Genomic DNA, 25,490 nt, shown 5'->3' on the forward strand with positions numbered 1-25,490 from the left:
GTCAAACGACCATTTCACGGGGGTCGCCAAACAATGCAGTCTGCCATTTTTCCCCCTTTTCCTTAGCTGTGCTATTCCCTTTTATTCTATTGACTTTTGAAAGCCAATAGAATAGACTCTCTTGAATAGAGTCTAATTCTATTGGCTTTCAAAAGCCAATAGGAATTGTCCAGGCTGTCTCTGCCCTGCTGAGCCCGCCAAAAGTCCCATTCTGTAAACGGTGCTGCACCAGTTGAGTAGTCCTTGACTTACGACTGGTTGAGTAGTCCTCAACTTACAACCGGTTGGGGGTCGCGGCATTAAAAAGATTGAGAACCACTGGTCTAGACTGAGTAATGTCAATTGGAAAAATAGAAATCAAATATAAATGTGTGTACAGCCCTCTTGGTTAGACTCTCCACAATAGCCCCAGTTTCTCACCATATTCCCTACAGAAAACCCAATTGATATAGACCAATTGTTTGTAAAAGATAATATGATAACTAAACAAAAGGCACAACTGACATAAAAAGCCACATCTAGAATGAAAAAGACAGGTCCCCAGTACCAGCTTCCTTTTATTAAAGAAGAAATTTCATAGAAGAAAAACATAGTGTGGTTATGGTTATCAAACTTTAGAGAAACCTTTGATTGGGAATAATGATTTTGCCAAACTCTAAAATTTGAGATATACTGTAGAATTTTCTTCCTCACCTCCAAACCTGCAACTATGCAAAATATCAATGGATGTGATTTGGTTACAAATTAATTGGATTCTCCATCTGGTATATGGTAGGAAAATTTCCATATTGTTTTGAAGACCATGGGCAGATAATAGAATATTAATGAAGTCTGAATCTAATCATATCTACAACAATCAGTCAACAGAATCTCAAAATTTTAACAACATCCAAATTGTATACCATCTTGAGCACGTCTTCGGGATTTGCAACCCCATCCTAAGGAGAGAAATTTCTCAGAAAAAGATTGTCCAAATATGCATTGACCTACAGCTAAACTGTAAATATGCTGATGGTTTAGGATTTTCTAACTACAACATATATTACCGTATGTGGTTAATAGCAGCTTCAATAAGTTTAAATTGTTCACTGTTTCAGTATTTTTATATTGGTTTAGCTGCTGATTGATTCCACAACAACAAATGTTGCTTCAACACTACTATTAATGCCTTGTTCTTTTTAGCCTATTTTTAAGAGCTTGAGAAAGAAATGCAGTGAATGCTCGGTGAAGAACAATAAATAATAAAAAGATTGTTGTGGTACCTGCATTGCCTTGACAAAGTATAAAGAGTAATAACACCCATAGTTGACCTAAGGCTATATGATGTTGGATATCTGCATTTGCTTGCAGACAGCTATCCTAGATGAAGCACCTATTAGTCAGAAAAAACAACAACACCAGAATGATACACAGACAATAAAAAGATCGTATTGTCTCACCCAGAATATCACAGGAGCAAATATTCATTACAAAAGAATTTCCTATCATCTGTTACCCTGGTCCCAGCCCATTGTACATGGGATAAAACATTCCACTTCCACATAAAATCTGACACCAGTAATGGACATTTTCTAGAACATTCTGAGCCTGATTTCAAGGTTGTTATCTTAAAAAAGGAAATGAGAGAAGAAAAGGAGATTTCATGATCAAATACTTGGCCAAGACAAGAATTAAAATAATCTTTCATTGATGTTTCTTATCCCAATATATACTCTGATCAAAATATTAAACTGAAAATGTGGATGTCACACTTATTTTCCCCTTTGCTTAAGATAACTACTGGTAATTCCAAATTTTTAACATTTTAACCATTTCATATAAATGCATGTGCGTGAGTCTCTGAACTATGCCCAATGCGTCCAAATAAGTAAATTGTAGTTCACAAAGCTTAAATGATAATAAAGATGTTATTGTTCGGGACAAAAAATTAGTGGGATATTTTTAGTCCTTAAGGGAAAATGGTTTAGTTGTTCTTAGCAGAGTTTTGTATTTTGATTTGTAATCCTTTGATTAAACAACTTCCATAAAGCAGTTTTGATATCCTTATTCCTCATGCTATAAATTACAGGGTTCATCATTGGAGGGATCACAGAGTAGATCACTGCAAAGACCTCATCCCAATTGTAAGAAGACCCAGAATTTGGTATGAAATAGGAAAATATACCTGTACCAAGCAATAAACAGACAACAAGGAGATGAGGAATGCAAGTAGAGAAGGCCTTTTGTCTACTGGCCACGGAGGACATGCTCAATACTGTCTTAAATATTTTTACATAGGACATGATAATTAACATAAAACAAACAACACCAAGCAAAGAACTAAAGAGAAGAACCCTGATTTCACTAAATTTCGGATCGAAGCAGGAAATTTTCATGAGATGTGGGATTTCACAGAAGAACTGATGGATGACTTTAGAACAGAAAGGCAATGAAAAAAGGGTTCCTGCATGCATGGCAGCATTAAGAAAGCCGAGCATCCATGCAGCCCCTGCCATCTGGAAGCAGCTTCTCCATTGCATCATGGACATGTAGTGTAAAGGATGGCAGATAGCCACATATCTATCATAAGCCATAGCAGTGAGAAGGAAAATGTCTGAGGACATAAAGAAGAGAAAGAAAAACATTTGTGCAACACATTCAGAATATGAAATCCTTCTTGCATTCATGAGTGCACTGGCTATTGATCTGGGAATGGTGACAGAGGTGGATCCTAGATCAACAATCGCTAAATTGACCAGAAAGAAGTACATTGGTGTCTGAAGTTGGTTGTTCACTACTACCAGAATGATAAGGAGAAGATTTCCTATCAGGATTGCCAGATACATCATGAGGAAGACCATAAAATGCAAAATCTGGAACTCCCGTTGCTCAGAAAATCCCATAAGCAAGAAATCTACAATGATGGTTATGTTTGGCATCATGTCGTTGAATTTCAACTGTTAGAGAATGGAACATCAATTTAACAAACCTCTTCCTTTCTTACAAAACTATACACATCAAATATTTTATTTTCATGGTGTCTCCCATAACACAGAAAATTATATTTATAAAATTAAGTTAGATTTCAGTACTGACATCCTTTAATAAGGAACCATTTCTGCAGAAGTATATATAATATAATGTAATATTTTATCATTTATCTAATCAGATAATTCCAATCTTACTTAAATTTGATGTTCAGATAGAAATTTATTGCCTTGTAACATGCAGAAGCTTTAAAAATATCATTTGGTACTATATACTGTAAAATCTTCAGCTGCCTAATATTCCAAGTATGTGAAGTAAATAAGGCTCAATAGCAACCCTAATTAGATTCTTTATCTATAATGATGAGGCCACCATGTCCTGTTCTAATTAACATTTCACTGAACTTAAAATCATAAAAAAGAAAGGTCATATAAACTTTTTGTATGAAAATATGATATAATGAGACAATATATATCAAACTTTTTATATTAATAGTAATATGATAACTCCTATGACATAAAAAGCCACATCTAGAAATAAAAATACAGTTCTTCAGTATCAGATTCTTTTTATTAAATAAGAAATTTCATAGAAGAAGAAAATAGCATGGTTATGGTTATCAAATTTTAGAAGAGCATTTGGTTTTTTTCATATCACTAGGGAACATTAATTTTGCCAATAGTTGAAATTATAAAGATAGTCCTTCCTTCTAATATTACAGAGTTTTTATGAATATCATTTTTATTTATATTCTCCACCTCCAGATCTGCAGTCATGAGATATATCCAAGAATGTGAAATAAAACAGGTTTGATTACAAATTTAATTGCATTCTCTATCTACAGTAGAGTACAAGTACCATATTGCTTGTGTAGATCGTGTGTATTGGATATTATTGAAGAAGCTGAAGCTAGATAGCTAATCATATCTGCAACAATTGGTCAAGAGAAAGCTTCAGATTTGATAGATTAATTGATTAGCACAAGTATTGCAATTGTATTATTGAAATGTTACATTTCTCATTCAAAATGTAGCTTATTTTTGTATAAACTATGAATCAAATTAAAAAACTTCTTGATTAAAAGGCATAAGACAGATTTTTGAAAGCTTACACATTCAAACTTTCTTGAATGGTGTTTAGAAATCTAAACTTTATAAACTTACTTTTTCCTCTTTGATCCTTTTAAACTGGTAATAAAAATGATCATACAAGCCAATCTCTGTCCACTTTTTTTCTTTTGTTTGTTTATATTTCTTTCAAATCCCACAACCTCTCAAAAAACTTTTAGTGGCAGATTTACAGGACAACTCTACTTCAAGCATAAGTACATGATGCAGATTAATGGAGAAAAAGCTAGTATTGAACACCAATGAATATGAGTGTTATATAATAGAAATAAATCCTTAATTAGCATCCAGAGATTATATTTCTTATCCCAAAACAGACATAAATTAGAAAAAAAGTAAAAAAAAACATTTTTCTCATTAACAAACTATCATTAAACTCTCATTCTACAGCTACCATTCATGTAATCCAGCAGTTATAGCTGTAAATTTGGTGAGATTCAGACATGGCTTCCTCCTCAACATTTGCTAACTAGTCCCATAGGGAACATAGACACAATATTAAAGATCTCTATAACAAAGGAATTATTGCACAATCTCCTCTGTAGTGGTAGCAGATGAAATTCTCCAAGCCACTGCAAGGACATGATGTTTCCTTTCAACAAGAGGAGTATATAGAAAACGTATAAAGCATTATTGATAGCATTATCTCAGCAAATAATGAATCATGGGTGTTGTGTCCTAAGCCTGCAAAAGCAGGCTTGGGACGTTGCAAAGTTCCTGGGCAGTTGCAAGCTGCCTGGGACCAGAATGGTTGGCGCCGGCTTCGCACACATGCGCAAGGCGTGGAGCATGCCTAATTGTTGCCATTCTGCCCGGGGAACATTATTAAGGGAAGCAGAGAGGCCTGCGAGCCTCAGAGTTGTAATGGAGCAGAAGAGACTACAATAAAGACTTCTTGAACCTACCAGTTGTTCTGTGCTCATTCGCCATTAAGCCGAGGACTCAACACTGGCGACGAAGGTGGGATGCCTTACAATTGACTAAGAAGAATTGTAAGCTTACCCAGGAGTCCTGAGAGCAGCTAGGAAGACGGCGTTAAATTCAGCACCTGCCTGCCAGTACAGCATCGCTGGAGGTAAGCTGGCTGATAGACCCCTTCCTTACAAAGGAGAAAATGGCAAAGATAGGGAGACTCTCTGAATTTGATGTCATGCACCCAGAGAGATGGGAGTCTTATGTGGCCAGAGTAGAAAACTACTTGAAAGTAAACAAAGTAAGAGAAGATGGCTTAAAGGCCGCTACTTTGCTCTGTGTTTGTGGTCAAGGTGCATTTGAAATTGCTGAAAATTTAGCAGCCCCTGCACCACTTGAATCTGTAACCTACACAGATTTAAAAAAAACTACTAAAAGAACATTTTCAGCCCAAGTTGTCTGTTATTGCATGGAGACATACTTTTGAACAGAGGGATCAACGAGCTGGTGAATCAGCTAAAGAATACATTGCAGCTTTGAGAAGAGCAGCTAAGTCTTGTGAGTTTAAAGACTTAGAAGAAAGTTTGAGAGACAGATTTGTATGTGGGCTTAGGAACAGAGACTTGCAGCAGAGACTTTTTGCAAAGGAAGACATATCGTTCCAAGATGCCTTGAGAGAGGTTACTGCAGAAGAGGCAGCAGGTGAGGCAATCAAGAACATGCGGCCTATCAGGAGCACTCCAGAAGCTGTTTCCGTGCACCACGAGGAAGTCCAGGAGAGCTCGGAAGAGGATCCTGAAGGTGGATCATCTTTACCCAGACAAAGAAAGGAAGCAGAAGGAAGGCAAAGAAAAGTCTTCAGCTGTACCCAAGGGCTTCGGGTGTGGAGGTCGCCACAAGAGGACCGACTGCAGGTTCCGTTCTGCAATCTGTAGAGCATGTGGAAAGCAAGGTCACATAGCAGCTGTGTGTCTGGGCCGTCAGAAGGTACAACCCCAAGAAGAATTTCACCTGAAAGGTACCAGGGTCCCCAGCCAAAACAGGATGGGTTTCTGTGCATCATGAAGAAGCATTTATAGGACAGACACACACAAGCCACTTAAAAAGAAACTGTCACTTAAGGTGAAGTTGCAAGGAGTTCCATTGGTTATGGAACTAGACACTGGGTCTGCACTTTCAATTATTTCCATTCACACATTCAGAAAGATTTGCTCTAGCAGTGGGTTCCAGGCCAAGCTTAGGCCATCCAATATACTTCTAACGGACTTTCAAAACTTCAAGGTGTGTGTTAAGGGGGAGGTCACCCTTAATGTACAATACAAGGATTTTGAAAGTCCATTAGATGTATTGGTAGTTGGGGGTGAGCGTACGAGTCTCATAGGACTCGATTGGTTTGAGGCCTTGAGAATACAAGTTACAGGGCTTAACAGTTTGCAAACATTAGGCCTACAAGAAGTCTGCAAAGAATTTGCACATGTCTTCAGCCCTCAGCTGGGTACATACAAAGGGCCCCCAGTTTCCTTAAAGCTGGACCCCACTGTCACTCCTATCAGAGTAAAAGCAAGGAGAGTACCTTTTGCTTTGAAAGGAAAAATTGATGCTGAATTGGTCAAATTGATTCAGCAAGGTGTCTTAGAACCTGTTGATTCAAGTCCACTTCCATAGTCATGCCTCTTAAGGCTAATGGGGACTTTTGCATCTGTGCAGATTACAAATGCACACTAAACAAGGCATTGCAACAACATGCATATCCTGTACCTGTAGTCAGTCATATTCTGGCCTCCCTCAGGGGGGGAGGCGTGTTTTTGCAAAGCTAGATTTAGCACAGGCTTATCAATAGTTACCTGTTGATGAAGCTGCTGTTGAAGCACAGACCACTGTAACTCATAGGGGGGCATTCAAAGTCAAAAGACTACGATTTGGAGTAAATGTGGCTCCTGGAATTTTCCAAAGCGTAATGGAAAATACTTTGAGGGGTATACCAGGGGTTTGCCCCTATTTTGATGATGTCTTAATAGCTGGAGACTCCACTCAAAATTTAGCTGAGAGATTGAGGGCTGTCCTGCTGAGGTCCCAGAAAACAGGCCTCAAGCTTAAAAAAGACAAATGTAAAATTGGGGTGCTTTCTACAGATTTCCTGGGATTCAAAATAGGTGCCAATGGCATTCATCCTGCTGAGTCCAAATTAAAGGCTATTATACAAGCTCTTAGGCCTAAGTCCAAAGCTGAACTACAAGCTTTTCTGGGCCTCTTGAATTTCTATAATGCATTCATTCCTAACAAAGCTAATGTAGCTGAGCCACTTCATAGGCTTTTGGACAAACAGGCAGTGTGGCAGTGGTCACAAGCACATGAAGCAAGCTTCAATGAGGTTAAGGCCTTACTTACACCCAATAATGTGCTTGCACATTTTAAGGAAACTCTTCCTGTGTGCATCGCTTGTGATGCTTCTCCTTATGGGATGGGAGCAGTACTTAGCCATCTAAGACCTGATGGAACTCAGGTTCCTGTTGCATATTACTCCAGAACCTTGTCTTCTGCTGAGCGAAACTACGCCCAGATAGACAGGGAAGCCTTGGCTGTTGTTGCTGGGATTAAAAAATTCCATGATTTTTTATATGGCAGACATTTCACGGTCTACACTGACCATAAGCCTTTGTTGGGGTTGTTTACTACAAACAAACAAACCCCCCATATCACTTCCCCCAGAATGCTAAGATGGTCCATCTTTCTGTCAGCCTATGATTTTTCTTTAATTCACAAACCTGGCAAAGAAATGGGCCATGCTGATGGCCTCAGTAGATTACCCTTACAAGAGGTAGAGGCTGACCCTGCCCCTGCCATCAATATCTTTTCCATTCAGGCGCTGCCTGAGTCACCTTTAAATGCCAGGGATGTGGCTGCTGAATCAGCCACAGACCTCACACTCACTCATGTATTATTCTGGGTTTTGTCTGGGTGGCCAGAGAGTTGTCCAGGTACTGAGTTTCAGAGTTTCTGGCTTAAGAAACATGAGTTGTCCCCTTTTCAGGGTTGTCTGCTGTGGGGCAGCAGAGTTGTTATTCCTACCTCAATGAGGTCTAGGGTCTTGGCTTTCCTTCATGAGGGCCATGCTGGCATTGTAAGAATGAAGGCGCTTGCGCGCAGCCATTTGTGGTGGCCTGGGTTAGACAAGGAAATAGAGGCTAAGGTGCTCACATGCCACCTGTGTCAGCGCTCACGCCCAGAAATGCCCCAGGCTCCTGAACATAGATGGGAGGAAACACAGTCACCTTGGTCTAGGGTGCACATTGATTATGCTGGGCCCTTTCAGGGTCAATTCTTCTTGGTCCTTATTGATAGCTATTCAAAGTGGCTTGAGGTTGTACCTGTCTCTTCAACCACTGCTGCCAAGACCATTCAAGTACTGAGGGGGATTTTTGCTGCACATGGGCTTCCGGATGTTTTGGTGTCTGACAATGGCCCTCAATTCACCTCTTCCGAATTTCAAGCATTCTTACAGGCCAACATGATTCGTCATGCCACCTCTGCACCATTCCACTCTTCCACCAACGGTATGGCTGAACGGATGGTCCGCATCACCAAGGATGCTTTAAAGAAACTGACTTATGGGAACTGGCACCACAGGTTGGCAGACTTTCTTCTTGCGTACTGCACCACACCTTCAACTTCTACTGGGAAAAGCCCAGCTGAACTTCGCTGGGGGCGCAAACTGATTACCAAACTTGATAGGTTGCACCCAGACAGAGTGCCTCCTAAGGCTACACAACTCAGGGCACCAAGGTATCTGCACGTGGGCGCCCCAGTATGGACCGGTAACTATGGGCCTGGTCATTTGTGGGTTCCTGCTGTAGTATGCAAGGTTACTGGCCCTTTGTCATACGAGGTCTCATTGGATGACGGTCATGTCCTTCGGCGGCATATCGACCAGCTGCGTACAAGACTGGACTTACCCTCGGAAACTCCTGGGCCTTTTCCACAGGGGGACCACTATGGGCAAAGGGATGGGTGTTGGCAGAAGCCAGGCCTCAACAGAGAGGCCACAGACGGCCTATTCCAAGGTTCCACAAGTGTTCCAAACAGAAATCCATGGGAACAAGACAGCACACAGGCACCAGTGCCTACTCCAGCCAGGGAGTCACCCAGGGGGCATACTCATCATTCACCAATACCATTCAGCACTCCAGTCAGTGAGAATAACCGGGAGCATCCTAATAACCCAAACATTGCAAGAGAGCTGGTACACAAACAGTCTAGTTGGCCCAGTACTGCTACTGTTTCCAAAAGGAGGCATTCACACAGGGAGGTGGTCGGAGAGGGTAATCCCAATTCTGACACCTCCGGCACAGATGGGGGGGCAACTGAGTTTTGGGGAAATACTGAACCCCCAGACAGTCCCGTTACGGGGCTGGGGAGCGAAGGTATGCAGTCCCTTGATAGGTCCAGTGTGGGCCTGGAAGGGTCTACAGAGTTGCTTAACAGAGGCAGTCTTATAGAGAGGGCAGAGAGCCTGCAACTAGGCAGGTCAACCAGGTTATTGGGCCAACAAAGTCCTGGTCTGAAGAGCCCGGTGGGCAAGCAAGGAGACCAGGCAATGGGGCACGGTCCATGGGGACCACCAGGGTCTGAAAGAGGGGGCAACTTCATGTCATCCTCTGTGCAAAAAGAAATTGGGGATTCTCAGATTCTAAGGAGGTCACAGAGAGTAAAGAGATCTCCTAGGTATCTTGAGGACTTTGTAACTCTGCTGGCAAAGCAGAAACAATGAGAGGGTGTCTGCTGTTGGGAAAATTAGAAATTCGGGCATTGGGTATTAATCTCAGAACAATAGCCCGGTACCATTTGGAGCATGGGTTAGCACACCACGCTCGTGTTGAGGTCGCGTGTAACTATCAAATATAGTTTATTAATCTTAGCCGGGGGGGAGGGGTGTTGTGTCCTGAGCCTGCAAAGGCAGGCTCAGGACGTTGCAAAGGTCCTGGGCAGTTGCAAGCTGCCTGGGACCAGACTGGCTGGCACCGGCTTTGCGCACATGCGCGAGGCGCGGAGCACACCCAATTGTTGCCATTCTGCCCGGGGAACATTATTAAGGGAAGCAGAGAGGCCTGTGAGCCTCAGAGTTTTAACAGAGCAGAAGAGACTACAATAAAGACTTCTTGAACCTACAAGATGTTCTGTGCTCATTCGCCATTAAGCCAAGGACTCAACAAAGAGAATTTCTCTTTATGTAATTAAGGATTGAGACAATAACTAAGGTTTTATTTTTAGTTTGTCTTTATTTTTTCAGAATTTCATATCATTAATTAAAACAATTGTCCCTTGAGGACCACTATATCTATCCCAACTATTCCTTAGAAATAATATTTCATCACAACATTGATTTACACCATTAAAGGCAATTTGAATAAAACTCTATTTTTGCACTTACAAGTTTGGTTGCAGGTCCTGTCATACTAGAGTCCTTTAGTTGAAATAAAGAAAACAAATCTAATATACTGTATTATTCAAATTGTGCATGTGACAAAATATGTGTCAAATGAAACTCCTGTCAGATGCCATGTGTGATGGTGCAACCAAAGTACAAAAATAAAGAGCTTTCATAAAGACAATATATGTCTTGCTATTTTTGCATCATGATGATTAGCAATATATGCTTGCCTTCAGTCTCTATTATTCTAATAAGTGTTCTCTAACCCACTGAATGAACAAGAGTTGGTGATTCATATCAACTTTATCTAAATTTAGTAATCTGACAAGGGAAGAGAAAAACAAATTCAAACATAACAAGAATGCAAATTGGACTAGAAGACCTCCAAGTCCCTTCCAACTCTGGTATTCTGTTATTTTGTTATTCTGCTAAGTTTAGAACTATATGGAATTCTGGTGGGAAGTTATTCCAGAAGGCATGAGCTGTAACATAAAAGGCTCACTGTTTTGGTCCCAATAGATAATAATGTTGTATCAAAGAGATTTGAGATGTGCTCACTTTGATATCATCTGATAGGCAGAAACAATTGGGGATAGGCAATTCTATAAATAGACAGGCTTAAAGGGCTTCATTGGTGATAACCAGAATTTTGAATTGCACATAGAATACAATTAGTAGCTAGTGCAGCTCAAATACAGTGATGTCACACAGACAGAATGTGACATGTCCATCACAACCTGCATTGCCATATTTGGGACCAGCAGTAGTTTCTGAGACTTCTTCATGGGCAGCTTCATATATTGTATAGTGCAGTAGTCCACTCATCAGGTGACCAGGGCATGAATGGCTACTTGCAGGACTTCCTGTTCCAGGAGTAGATACAAGTAGTGCATTAAATAAATTTCTGCAAAGGTCTTCTTAGAAATTGCTGCCATCTACTATTAAGCAGAAGCTATGAGTTTAAGATGACTACCAGGTGGAACACAAGTCTTGAGTAGGGAAATGCAACCCCATCCAAGACTAAAAACAGAAAGTCCTCAAAGAAGAGAATTAACTATCAATATATACAGTTTCAGCAAGATTGTGTGGGTACTGATGGTTAGCTGTTGGCTAACTGCAACATAAATTACCATCTCTGGAGAATACCAGCTTCAATGAGTTTCAATTGCTCACTATTTCAGTTTGTTTGTCTTTATTTAGGTGCAGAATGATTCTACACTGGGATATGTTACTTCAGGACTATTAATGCCTTCTTCTAATGTGACTATTCTTTTAAGGTTTAGAAAATGGATACAAGAAATTCTAGATTATTTATTCTAGCAATAAATAATAGGTAGATTGTTGTGCTACACCAGACATGTCAAACACAAGGCCCGGAGGCTGGATGGGGCCCGCGAAGTGGTTTCATGTGGCCCGTGAAGCCATCCTGGAAACAGTGAAGGAATGGCCCCCGCTGCCTTGGCCCTGGCCCAGGCCAGCTGTCCGGGAGCCAATGTACAATTTTGTGGTGGCCATCTATGCTGAAACGCATTCAGTCTTACCTCCACAAGGCCATCTAGAAACAACGAGGAACCAGCCTCTGCCGTGTCGGCCCCGCCCCCTGGATGCATACTGGGGAAGTGTCACCCTTTGTGAGGAATGAAGAAATGGATCATGCCTTGACACTTGCCCTGGTCCCACCCCCTTCTTCCAGATCTGTCCCACTCCTGCCCAGGCCCCCACAGGCACCCTTGATGCGAATGATGTAGAGCTGGCCATGCCTACCAAGTAGGCCACACCCACTCCATCCAAGCCCACCCAGTAGGCCGCAGCCATCCTGGCCACACACACCCTGAGGGCAACTGCAATGCTGATACAGCCCTCAATGAAATTGAGTTTGACACCCCTATGCTACACAATATATATTCTTACATCCAAACTTGACATCTTTGCAGTATGAAGTTGGAGATCTACATTTGTTTCCAGACAGTTATATTGGGTGAAGCAGTTATTAAGCAGCAAAAAAGAGTGCACAATGCAGAGTAAAGAAATCTCATTGTCTCATCCACAATATCACAAGAGCAAATATTCACTACAGTAGAATTTGCTACAAACTATTACCCTGGCCCCAATACATTTTACATGGGATAAATCACTCCACATCTACACAAAAACTGACAACAGTAAAGAACATTTCTCAGAGCATTCTGAGTCTGATTGACAGATTGTTATGCTTAAGAAAGGAACTGAGAGCAAAATATAGATTCCAAAACCAAATATTTCAGCAAGAAAACAGTTAAGAATATTTTTCATTGATTAAACAGGCAGCCTTGATTCTTATCCCAATATCTAGTGTAATAAGTATATTAATGTTACAAGGTGGGTATTACATCTAATTTCTATTTTGCTAAAGGTTACTACAAGTAATTCCAGCTTTTCAACCATTTCATATAAGTGTATATGTATAATTCTATGGACTATGCCCAACACATCCAAATAAGTAAATTGTAGTTCACAGGGTTTAAATGAAAATAAAAATGTTAGTCTTTAAGACAACAAAATTTGTGGGATTTTTGAATTGTTAAGCAAAATTTGCTTAAGAATTAAACTTAAGCAAGTTTTGTATTTGATTTGTAATCCTTTGATTAAACAACTTCAATAAAGCAGCTTTTATATCCTTATTCTTCATGCTATAGATTACAGGGTTCATCATCGGAGGGATCATAGAGTAGATCACTGCAAGGACCACATCCCAATTGTAAGAAGAACCAGAATTTGGTATAAAATGGGATAATATACCTGTACCAAGTAATAAACAGACAACAAGGAGATGGGGAATGCAAGTAGAGAAGGCCTTTTGTCTACTGGCCACTAAGGACATGCTCAGTACTGTCTTAAAGATTTTTACATAGGACATGATAATTAAAATAAAAGAAACAACACCAAGCAAAGCACTAAAAAGAAGAAACCTGATTTCACTGAATTTCGGATCGAAGCAGGAAATCTTCATGAGATGTGGGATTTCACAGAAGAACTGATGGATGACTTTGGAACAAAAGGGCAATGAAAAAAGGGTTCCTGCATGCATGGCAGCATTAAGAAAGCCGAGCATCCATGCAGCCCCTGCCATCTGGAAGCAGCTTCTCCATTGCATCATGGACATGTAATGTAAAGGATGGCAGATAGCCACATATCTGTCATAAGCCATAGCAGTGAGAAGGAAAAGGTCTGAAGACAGGAAGAAAACAAAGAAAAACATTTGCACTGCACATTCAGAATAGGATATCTTTCTTGTGTTCATGAGAGCACTGGCCATTGATCTGGGAATGGTGACAGAGGTGGATCCCAGATCAACAGTTGCTAAATTGACCAGAAAGAAGTACATTGGTTTCTGAAGATGGTTGTTCATCACTACCAAAATAATGAGGAGAAGATTTCCTATCAGGATAGCCAGATACATCAGGAGGAAGACCACAAAGTGCAAAAACTGGAACTCTCGTTGATCAGAAAATCCCATAAGCAAGAAATCCATGATTATGGTTATGTTTGGCATCATTTTACTGATATTTTAACTGTGAGAGAAAGACATAACAATTTAACAAATCTTTCATTGAATGATTCTATTTCTCAAAACTATACACTCCAACTAACATTTTCATTTTGATATGATCACTCCTATAACACAGAAAGCTATATAACTTCTACTACAAAGATCCTGCAGGAGAAAGGCAGTGTTGACAACCGTGGGATCTGGCAGGGTGAGAGCTGTGAACTATAAACACAAAGCTTTCACTGTGTCCCTGCACAACAGATACAGTGCCCTTGCTGACCGTAATAGAGACATTAAGGAGACAGGTAAAAGTATTTGTGATGATAACTCAAATAAGCAGGGGGTCGTGGTCCAAGATGAAGAACTTGTTTTCAAGAGTTCCGGTTCCAGTATGCGGTGACGCCGGTCATTTCTGGGGACTCGTCTCCAGTTTGGCTGGCTTTTCTTTGTCAATAGACCCCTTAGTGGGTTGAAAGTCACCCTGGAGAGGCGACCACCAAGGAGGAGGCTGCTGGTGACTGCGGGAGAGCGGCAGCTTCTCCCATGATTCCAGCTATTTCCTTAGGGCCGACGGAGCAAAGATTGTCCTGCAAGATGGCCGATTACCCTGCTGCACCAGCCGAAGTCACAATTACACCTAAGCATATTAGACCCACTACGGAGGATCCGGGTGAGACCTTCTTTGCCCCTTTCTTTGCCCTCTTTGGTTTTTTTATTGCCTGTAAAAGCTTGGTTGGAATTACTTCCCCGTCTGGAAAAAGCAGCTTTTGTATATGTGGGAAGAAGGCGCTGAGAACAAAAAATTTTAAAGACTACATTTTATTTTCATTCATTTGGGGATACAGAAAATAAATGCTTTTTCGAATTGTATTATTATTTTATATTGGAAGTTTATTTCTTGCTCCACTTTTTTCTTTAAAAGATAGAAAAAAAGGGGAAAATAGTGTCTGGAAAAGATTTTTTATTTAATGAGGACATCTAGTGGGGAAAAGTTAATATTGTAACTGTGGATTATTCTTTGGAGAGAAGGACCTGACCTTCAAACTATTTCTGGAAAAGATAAGCTGATGCAGCTGTGGGAACTGAGGGGGTGGACACTGCTTAACTACAGTTTTTACTAAAAAGAATAAAGAAAGGATCTTCTTTAATCACTTTTAAAATGGAGAAATTTTACTCTCATTTAAACTGCAAGCTTATACTGGAAAAGATTTATGAGGCTACTGAAGAAATATGTGCCATAAAGAAAGGACTTACTACAGAACGAAGAACCAACTCTACCCCAAACTCTCAAACTGACTTTCAGATCACATCTAATTATTCTACAAACCAAAACATACCAGAAGAGGAACTAAGGGAAATTAAAGAGGAATTTGCTACAATGAAAGAGATTAACACAGAACTAAGAACCAGAAACTCTCCTTCAAATCTTAAAATTGATTCTCAGACTACATTTGACTATTCTACAAACAAAAATACACTAAAAGATGACTTCGTTGAGAATACAGAGGAACTTATTTTACCTTACAAGCATCTTTATTTATATTTTTGAGGATCAGAAAAAGCAAAGATTGAGATTTGAACCTTTAAAGCAGCGAGGCTTTAATCAGAAAAAACTAAGATTGAGACTTGAACCTTTAAAGCAGTGAGGCTTCAAGGATAAGAGAAATAGAGGTCCAATGCAGAGGACAGGAGGCTTTTTACTGTCTCAAATGGTATTACAAGCAACAAAGAGAGACCCATCAGCTGAAACCTTCTTGGCATAAAAAGAAGCCCAGAATAAGACTGAAAAGAGAAACTTAAAACTATTTATACTGGATTTAAGGCATTTTAGAACTATGAATTGATTTAAGGATTAAGTTCTTGAGTTAGAAGTAAGAAAAATGGGTGATTATTAGAATATATACATTAAATAGAGTAAGAATGTAGTTTTTCGAATAATAGGTTTATTTGTATGAAAATTATTATGTAATAGAATGAAGAAAACTGAAGAGGTGTTTTAGATTGGGATTGAACTAATAATTAATTGAATGTTATTTTAATAAGATGATGTGTTTGTTTGATAAGATGGATGCTATTAGGTTTGATAATTAATTGGATGAAATCAGAACCTTGTTAAATGGACTTAAATGATTAAAGGTTGATATTACTTTGTCAGTTTAAAGAAATTGATTGATGGATGGATTAGATATGTATAGGATAGATCAATATTTTATTTTAATTGGGAGATATTAGTGGAAGAAGAAATAAACAAGATTTATGATAAAATTAAAGAATTAGGATATATTTGGAAGGGATACCTGAACTGATAATGTGCTTATTTAAAGTTAAATTTGATTATGGTATTGTAATTGCATAAAGCTCTAAAAAAGGTTTAGGATTAATAGAAATTTAAGTTAGAAATAGACTATTTTAAATATATTAAGCTATTTGAGGGAAATAGAGAGGGAATATTTGATGTACTGATTGAGTTATTTATATATGTTTTGTTTTTGGATTTTTGATTACCCCAGCACCACAGTATGTCTCGAGCACTTTGTATTAAGAATTTAAAAACCAATAAAATTTGTTTCTTTTTAAAAAAGGAACTTGTTTTTGACAGGGAGAAGTGGGAATAGCTATTATACATCTGTCATGAAAGAACAGAAAGGCATCCAAAAAGAGAAGCCACTTTCTGGTTGGTGATTCAATTATAAGGGATATAAATTTAGGAAAGGACACAGAGGTTCTGAAAGAGGTCAGGTGTCTTTCAGGTGCTGCTGCCAGCAGGGACAAGAAGTGTATTTCTAAAATAGTCAAGAATGACAGCAAGGACTGTGATGTACAGGCTATTGTACATCTTGGCACTAACGATCTGTCCCAAAAAGATGTACTGTACTCTCTGTGCAGAATGATTTCCAGGAACTTAGGGCAGGAACTTAGCAGAATAGGCTGTAGGCTTACTTTTTCAGAGGTTTTACTAGTGTATAAGGAACAAAAGGAAAAGGCCAGCATATAGAATTCAATATGTGGCTAAATGAGTGATGTAAAGGGGAAGGCTTTGGTTATATTAGTTACGATATCTGTAGCTGGTCCAATGAAAATAGGTACAAAAGAGATGGTTTGCATCCATCAAAGAAAGGGACTGAGTTACTCGGCAATAAATTCACAGTGGGGACGGTGAGATAATTGATACAGAACATCCCTGTCCCTGGCAATCTAAAAATTATAGGGCTATCAGTGCATATAACATAGATGTGTGTGTGGACAAGAATATCAACCTTGCTGTCAAGCAAAATCAAGCTTTTAATAGCAAGTGCCACACAAAGTGCACTAATCAAATAGGTGATAAGAAAATATGGAAACTCAGGCATCACACAGTTTATATAGAAAGTAAACACAGGGTCAGTCATAAAGGACTCAAATGTCTATACACAGATGCACAGAGTATGAACAGCAAACAGGGTGAACTAGAAATTCAGGTTATTGAGGGCAGATATGATATTGTTGCCATTACGGAAACATGGTGGGACGAAACCCACAAATGGAACACATAGCTAGAGGGATTTAAATTATTTAAAAGAAACATACCAAATAAAAGAGGAGGTGGAGTTGCTCTCTATATAAGAAATAACTACATCTCTGTAGAAATAAAGCACAACAATGATGAAAACTGTCTTGAATGCATTTGGGTCAATATAAAAAGGGGGAGAAATGACATTGCCATAGGTGTATACTATAGGCCACCCAACCAAACAGAGGAAATAGATGAACTTTTTGCTAGTCAGCTAATTAAGGTATGTAGGAAGCACATCACAATAGTAATGGGGGACTTTAACTACCCTGACATCAACTGGGAGACAAACTCTGTACCAAGTGGAAGATCAAAAAGATTCCTGACAACCTAGCAGACAACTTTGTCTCCCAAAAAGTAGAGAAGGGAACTAGGGGATTAGCCATATTGGATCTAATTCTCACTAACAGAGTTGAAATGATAGAAGGCATTGAAGCCACAGGAACCTTGGGAGGAAGTGATCATGCAATATTGGAATTCAACATTATGGAAGCACAATCAATAGAACACAGTCAAACTAGAGTCTTGGACTTTAAGAGAGCTAATTTCAATAAGAGGGGCTTGGGAAGGATTCCATGGATGAGAATCTTCAAGGGGAAAACAACTCAAGAAGCTTGGGAAATTTTGAAAAGTGAAATAATAAAAGCCTAGTCAAGCACAATAACAACAAAGAAGAAAAATAACAGCTCTAAAAAGAAACCAGCATGGCTGCATAAAGAACTCTCTGACAAATTGAAAAACAAATATAAAAAGTGGAAAGAGGGGCACATAACTAAGTCAGAATATCAGCAAATAGCCCGAGCCTGCAAAGATGAAGTGAGGAAAGCTAAGGCTCAAAATGAACTAAGGCTTGCAACCAAAGTCAAAAATAACAAAAAAAGCTTCTTACAACATGTGAAGAAAAAAGTGAAGGAGATGATTGGTCCAATAGTGGAGGAAAGTGGCAAGAAGGTGACAAGCAACAGGGAGAAAGCAGAACTATTTAACTCATTTTTTGCATCTGTCTTTACACAAAGGGAAAAAACAGACCAACCTATCAAAAATAGTGCCAAAAAAAACCAATATAGAAGCACAAGTTAAGATAGGCAAGAAAATGGTACCTAGATGAGTTCAAATCACTAGGACCAGATGGATTACATCCCAAGGTTCCTAAGGAACTGACAGATGTGATCTCAGAACCACTGAACTATATTTTTCAATGATTTCAGGGAGCATTGGGAAACTACCAGAGGACTGGAAAAGAGCTGATGTAATTCCCATCTTCAAAAAAGGAGAAAAAAAATGGATCCAGGAAATTACAGACCTATCAGCCTGACCTCAATACCTGGGAAGATTCTGGAAAAGATAATCAAACAATGAATCAGTGAACACCTAGAGGCAAAGAAAGTCATTACGAAAAGCCAACATGGGTTTGTCAAAAACAGATCATGCCAGACAAATCTTATTGCATTCTTTGACCAAGTGACAAAATTAGTGGACCAGAGGAATGCTGTGGGTATAATTTACTTGGACTTCAGTAAGGCATTTGATAAAGTAGATCATAACCTACTACTTGATAAGATAGAAAAATGTGGGTTAGACAGTATCACCACCAGATGAATCCGTAGCTGGCTGACTGGCCATGCTCAGTGTATGGTCCTCAATGGAAACACATCTACATGGAGAGAAGTGTGTAGTGGGGTGCCCCAGTGCTCTGTTCTGGGCCCAGTGCTCTCCAACATCTTCAACAACGATTTGGACGAGGGGATAGATGGGGAACTCATCAAATTTGCAGATAACACCAAGCTGGCAGGAATAGCCAACACTCCAGAAGACAGGCTTAAGATACAGAAGGATCTGGACAGACTTGAATATTGAGTGCTATCTAACAAAATTAAATTCAATGGTGAAAAAAGTAAGGTTCTACATTTAGGCAAGAAAAACCAAATGTACAGGTATAGTATAGGGGGTACCTTGCTCAATAGTAGTAACTGTGAGAGGGATCTCGGAGTCCTAGTGGACAATCACTTAAAGATGAGCCAGCAGTGTGCTGCAGCTGCCCAAAACACAGTGCTTGGCTGCATTAACAGAGGGATAGAATCAAGATCACGTGAAGTATTAATACCACTTTACAATGCCTTGGTAAGGCCACACTTGGAATACTGCATCCAGTTTTGGTCACCACGATATAAAAAAGATGTTGAGACTCTAGAAAGGGTACAGAGGAGAGCAACAAAGATGATTAGGGACTGGAGGCTAAAACATATAAGGAACGGTTGCTGGAATTGGGTATGTCTAGTTTAATGAAGAGAACATGATAGCAGTGTTCCAATATCTCAGGGGCTGCCACAAAGAATAGGAAGTCAAGCTATTTTCCAAAGCTCCTGAAGGCAGGACAAGAAGCAATGGGTGGAAACTAATCAAGGAGAGAAGCAACCTAGAACTAAGGAGAAACTTCCTGACAGTTAGAACAATTAACTAGTGGAACAACCTGCCTCCAGAAGCAGTGAATGCTCCAATACTGGAAGTTTTTAAGAAGAGACTGGACAGCCATTTGTCTGAAATGGAATAGGGTTTCCTGCCTGAACAGGATGTTGGACTAGATGACCTCCAGGTCCCTTCCAACTTATTATTGTTGTTATTATTATTATTATTATTATTATTATTATTATTATTATTATTATTATTATTATTATTATTATGTTAGATCTTCAATAGTGACATCTTTTATTAAGGAACCAATTATATAGGAGAAAAATGTAATATATTACAATGGATTATCATCTTATTAATCATATAATTCCAATCTTGTTTAAACCTGGAGGCCAGATACAAATTGGCTTTCTTGTAATATGCAGAGTCATTACAAACATAATTTGTTATTGTGCAGTGTAAAATTTTCAACTGCAGGACATCCGAAAGATATGAAATACCTCAGGCTGGATTGCAAGCCTATTTAGATTATTTACGTATAATGGAGGGGCAATGGGACCTGTTATTTTTGGCATTTCTCTGAAGTTTTAACTTTTGGAAAACAAAGGCCATATAAGTGTTTTTTGTGATGACAAAATCCCACATATACACCAACCATTTTATATTAATGGTAATATATCTCCTGTGTCATAAAGGCCATATCTTGAACTGAAAAGACAGTTCTTCATACCAGCTTCCTTTTATTAAAGAAGAAAGAAGAAGTTTCACAGAAGAAGAATATAATGTGGTTATGATTATCAAAGGTTGGAAGAGCATTTGATTTGTTTTCATATCAGCAGAGAATATTGATTTTACCAATCTTTGAAATTATAGAGATAACCCTTTCTTCTACTATTATAGAGATTTTATCTGCAGCCATGAGATATATTCATGGATGTTGAAGTGTCAAAAGGAAGTTCAATATCTGTTGATTAGCACAAAGCTAGTACTTCAGTTGTTTCATTGAACATGTTACATTTCTCCTTTCAGACTTTAATCTATTTTTATCAAAACTATGAATACAACAACAAAACCCATTTGTTAAAACTCATAAGAAGACACATTGCCTTGTTGAATCTTTCTTGAATAACCTTTATAAATTTTAAATTTTAAAAACTTACTTTTTTCGCATTAATCCTTTTAAACTGATAATGAAAACAATCGTAGAAGCCACTCTGTGCCCACTTTTTCCTTTTGTTTGTTCATATTTCTTTCACAATCTCTCAAAATCTTTTTGTGAAGACTTACAGCACACCTCTAGCTCAAACATAAGTGCATGATGCAGATTGATGGAGAAAAAGCTAGCACTGGTTACCAATTAATATGAGTATTATATAATGGAAATGAATCCTTAATTAGAATCCAGAGATTATTATTCTTATTCAAAAATAAACTTAAATTTAAAAGAAAAAGGGGAAAGAAAAAAACTTCCTCACTGACATATTTTTGAACTCTTATTCTACAGCTACTGTTCTTGTAATCCAGCAGTTACAGGCTGCAGATTTGGTGAGATTCAGACATGACTTTCTCCTCAACATTTACTAACTAGTCTCATAAGGAACATGGACACAGCATTGAAGACTTCTATACACAAAGGAATGATTGCACAATGACAACTTTAGTGGTGGCATATACTATTCCCCAGGACACTGCAAGGACATAGTGTTTACTTTCAACAAGAGGAATGTATAGTAGAGTTACAAAATATTACTGAGAGTAATATTATTTTAGCAAATAATGAATAGTGAAAGTTTCTCTTTCTGTAATTAAGGATTCATATAATGTCTGATGTTTCCAATCACTACGTTTAGTTTTCTAAATTATGTCATGAACTAAAACAACTGTCCCTTAAAGACCACTGTATCTATCCCAACTATTCCTTACAGCAGTGGTTCTCAACCTGTGGGTCGGGACCCCATTTGGGGTCGAACGACCATTTCACGGGGGTCGCCAAACAACGCAGTCCGCCATTTTTTCCCCATTTTCCTTAGCTGTGCTACTCCCTTTTATTCTATTGGCTTTTGAAAGCCAATAGAATAGACTCTCTTGAATAGAGTCTAATTCTATTGGCTTTCAAAAGCCAATAGGAATTGTCCAGGCTGTCTCTGTCCTGCTGAGCCCGCCAAAAGTCCCATTCTGCAAACGGTGCTGCACCAGTTGAGTAGTCCTCGACTTACGACCGGTTGAGTAGTCCTCGACTTACGACTGCTTGGGGGTCACGGCATTAAAAAAGTTGAGAACCACTGCCTTAAGGTGAAGATTACATCACAATTGATTTTCACTATTAAAGGCAATTTGAATAAAGACCTATGGTTGTACAAATACGTTCAGTTATTGGCCATGTCAGACTCCATCAGTGAAATAAGGACCCCAAATCTAATATCCTGTAGGCATCCACAGAAGTATAAAGGGTATATAGCATATAGCATATAGCAAAATATGTGCAGATGCCATCCTTCATATACTTATATGTGATTTTGAAATACAAGTATGAAAAGAAAGAACCTCCATCAACACATCACAAAATATGTTTTATTATTTTTGCATCATGGTAGTTAGTTATATATGCTTATATTGATCCCTGGATCGTATCTCTTAATTTCAGCTTTAATTCTGAGACTTCCATTGGTTTTCACAAACAGTGATTTCTATCATCATTCCACAATTGCCATAATAACATGAATCCTGTGGTGGATTCAAATATGTGAGCAACCGGTTCTCTGTGTGAATGCCGCTTCTGGAAGTCCATTCTGGGCCTGGGGAACAAAAAATTAGCTACCAGTTCTACTGAACTGGTGTGAACTGGCTGAATCCCACTACTGCATGAAGCTTTTCTTTTTTATTGATATCTCATCACAATGATGGCCAGATAATCCTTGAAACAGCTCATGAGAAAACCTTCTTTGGATCAGATGGCCAATTGATGTAAGCATTTGAACTGATAGCAATAGCACTTATATATGACTTCATAGTGCTTTACAGCCCTCTCTAAGCGGTTTAGAGAGTCAGCATATTGCCACCAAACAATCTGGGTCCTCAGTTTAATAACCTTGGATGGATGGAAGGCTTCAGCCGGTGAAACTCGAATCGCCAAACTACTTTCGGTCAGCAGTCAGCAGAATTAACCTACAGTGATGCATTCTAACCATTGTGCCACCATGGCTCTTAATTGATCAAAGGAGATTGTCCTATGCAGACATGATATGATGACTACCAATAACTCCTATGTATAAAATCTAAATTAAAGTCATATGTGGAAATAATTGATATAATGCAAAAATGTAAGGAAAAATAAGAAAACTGTTAAATCAATATTCTCATTCAGAAATTTGCTTTCTAAAATATAGGAATTAAGTGGAAATGCAAAACTTCAAACTATGGAAACGTATAATAATCAGGGTCTTATCAACATTCTGATTATCCAGTAGAACCACAACATCATTCAAACATTCAGTCTTATACTTGGCTTATTCATTTGGGTCCCTGAAGTGCTGCCTAAACCTGACCTGTCTGTACATTTTGTAGTGATTCAGTCTACATGGATACAAAACATTACCCATTGTGATGTCACTCTCATGCTATCTGCCTTATGAGAGATATCTACTTGTTGGAAATCAGCACCCACCCATCCTCCTAGACAAGGAAATATTGGGGGGGAGGTGTATTAAAAAAGGCAGATTATATTTCCCCAAAGGAATAATGGAGGGGAAAAAATCTTAAAAGGCTTTTCTGCCCCCAGAGAAGCAGCACATGACTTTTAAGACATAATAGGATTGACCCACCACCATTAGAATACCAAAAAGGCACTCTCAAGCTCAGGTCAAAGTACAAACCACAGGAACAGGAAGAACCTCAAATACAAAACCACAGGAACAGGAAGAACCTCAAACATAAAGTCCAAAGAAGATATAAAAGCCCACCTATCCCAACTCCATTTTGTCAACTTTCTCAAAACCTCATGCTGTTGGTTCTGTTCTTCAATAAACAGAATCTTTGTTGCTAAGCAGTCTCCATTTTGTTTATTCTCGGCTTTGACTGGATCTGATGATTTTTTTTTCTACATACCAATACATATGTCAATTGCTGGGATATAAAATATATACATGGTATCCTCAGGTTGATGCTACATAAATGAAGAGAGAACTCCAGTAATATATTGCTTATGATTAAACTGAAGATTTATAATGATTAATTGATTAAAGAAAATAAGAAAATTGACTAATAAGCCTGCCTTAAAATTAAGATGAAAAGCTATGCCTCTTAAATAGACTAAATGTTTACATAGCCCCATTATTTTAGATAAAAAATAATCTGCAGTTTTTCAGGGACTGACTCAAAATCATATAAATTGGATAATATCTGCAAGTAATCTAATATGTTTTTCTGTGTTGAACAGGACTCACTAGCCTAAATCTATAGTTTTATCATTTTGTGGATATTTAATTGGCCAAAGCATATTTATGAATTTTAAAAAAAACATTTGAATTTAAGAAAGGGGTATTCCAAGAGATAGCCAGTTTATTTATTTGTTAAACAAACAAACAAAAAATATCCAAACTGAGACTCACAGGATTTGGCAATAATAAAATATTAAACATCCTAACATAAGATAACTTAAAAGCAAAATAAGAAATAATAAAATTAGATAAATACAAACAGTGTATGTATCTAAAAATACCAAGCTGATGCCAATCAGACCTCCATGTGAAAGTTATTCTGCAAGAGATTAGCTGATTCTGAGAAACATTACCTATAATTCTCCACCTTTCTCATAGATCAGTGGTGGCGAACCTATGGCATGGGTGCCAGAGGTGGCACTCAGAGCCCTCTCTGTGGGCACATGCGCTGTCACCCCAGTCCTAGGCCTTCAGCTGGGTTTTATAAAACCTTTTCGCTTTAGGCCTCCGCCACCATGTGCAAAAAACCCCAAAGGTTCAATCAGCCAATTTCAACTTCTCGTAGGAAAAAAAAGATCTTGCATAGTTGGAATTGACTGATTGAACTTTTTAGTCCCACCCATTCTGCCATTACCACTGCAGCCACGCCCACCCAATGGGCCATGCCCACCCTATGGGCCACATCCACCCAATGGGCCACACCCACCCAGCACTCGACAATGCATAAGTGGGTTTTGGGTTGCAGTTTGGGCACTCAGTCTCTAAAAGGTTTGCCATCACTGTCATAGAGGGATTCTCAAAAGTACCAGTCAGGACAAGTATACTAAAGAAATGATTGAATGCCTATGTGAAGATATTATTCTTTAGATACCTAGATACCTAGAAGCCAACCATATATGTTCTTCACATTTAAAACCACTATTTTGCTTTGAATCCTGAAACCTATCAGAAATCAGCTCACCACACTATAGGTTTACAGCTATAATCACTCTGTTTACCTTCTTTACCAACTGCACTTTCTAAGTAATCTTCAAAGTTAAATCTAGATTTTCTATATTTTGTAAATCCTCAAAGATTTGCTTCTACCCATAGACAGTCAGAACCCTATAAGGGCACTTCGAAACTTCTC

At 38.7% G+C, this 25,490-nt stretch overlaps 1 protein-coding gene and 1 long non-coding RNA gene across 2 annotated transcripts; both read right to left on the reverse strand.

Moving 5' to 3' along the window:
• Positions 1 to 519: 519 nt before the first annotated feature.
• Positions 520 to 4,557, reverse strand: LOC120301674. Its single transcript, XR_005554976.1, has 2 exons — positions 4,131 to 4,557; positions 520 to 2,593 (listed from the first exon to the last, which is right to left on the reverse strand). It is a non-coding gene; the product is annotated as an uncharacterized LOC120301674 (long non-coding RNA).
• Positions 4,558 to 12,322: 7,765 nt separating this feature from the next.
• LOC120301678 (olfactory receptor 14A16-like) lies at positions 12,323 to 21,488 on the reverse strand. The gene is made up of 2 exons (XM_039329204.1): positions 21,086 to 21,488; positions 12,323 to 13,985 (listed from the first exon to the last, which is right to left on the reverse strand). The coding sequence occupies exon 2, from the start codon at positions 13,967 to 13,969 to the stop codon at positions 13,010 to 13,012; it is 960 nt and encodes a 319-aa protein (XP_039185138.1). The 5' UTR covers positions 13,970 to 13,985; positions 21,086 to 21,488; the 3' UTR covers positions 12,323 to 13,009.
• Between the last annotated feature and the right edge of the window lie 4,002 nt (positions 21,489 to 25,490).

Source organism: Crotalus tigris, unplaced genomic scaffold, assembly GCF_016545835.1.
Source record: "Crotalus tigris isolate CLP2741 ecotype Arizona unplaced genomic scaffold, ASM1654583v1 scf7180000024390.453493, whole genome shotgun sequence".
In the NCBI taxonomy this organism is placed as follows: Eukaryota; Metazoa; Chordata; class Lepidosauria; order Squamata; family Viperidae; genus Crotalus; species Crotalus tigris.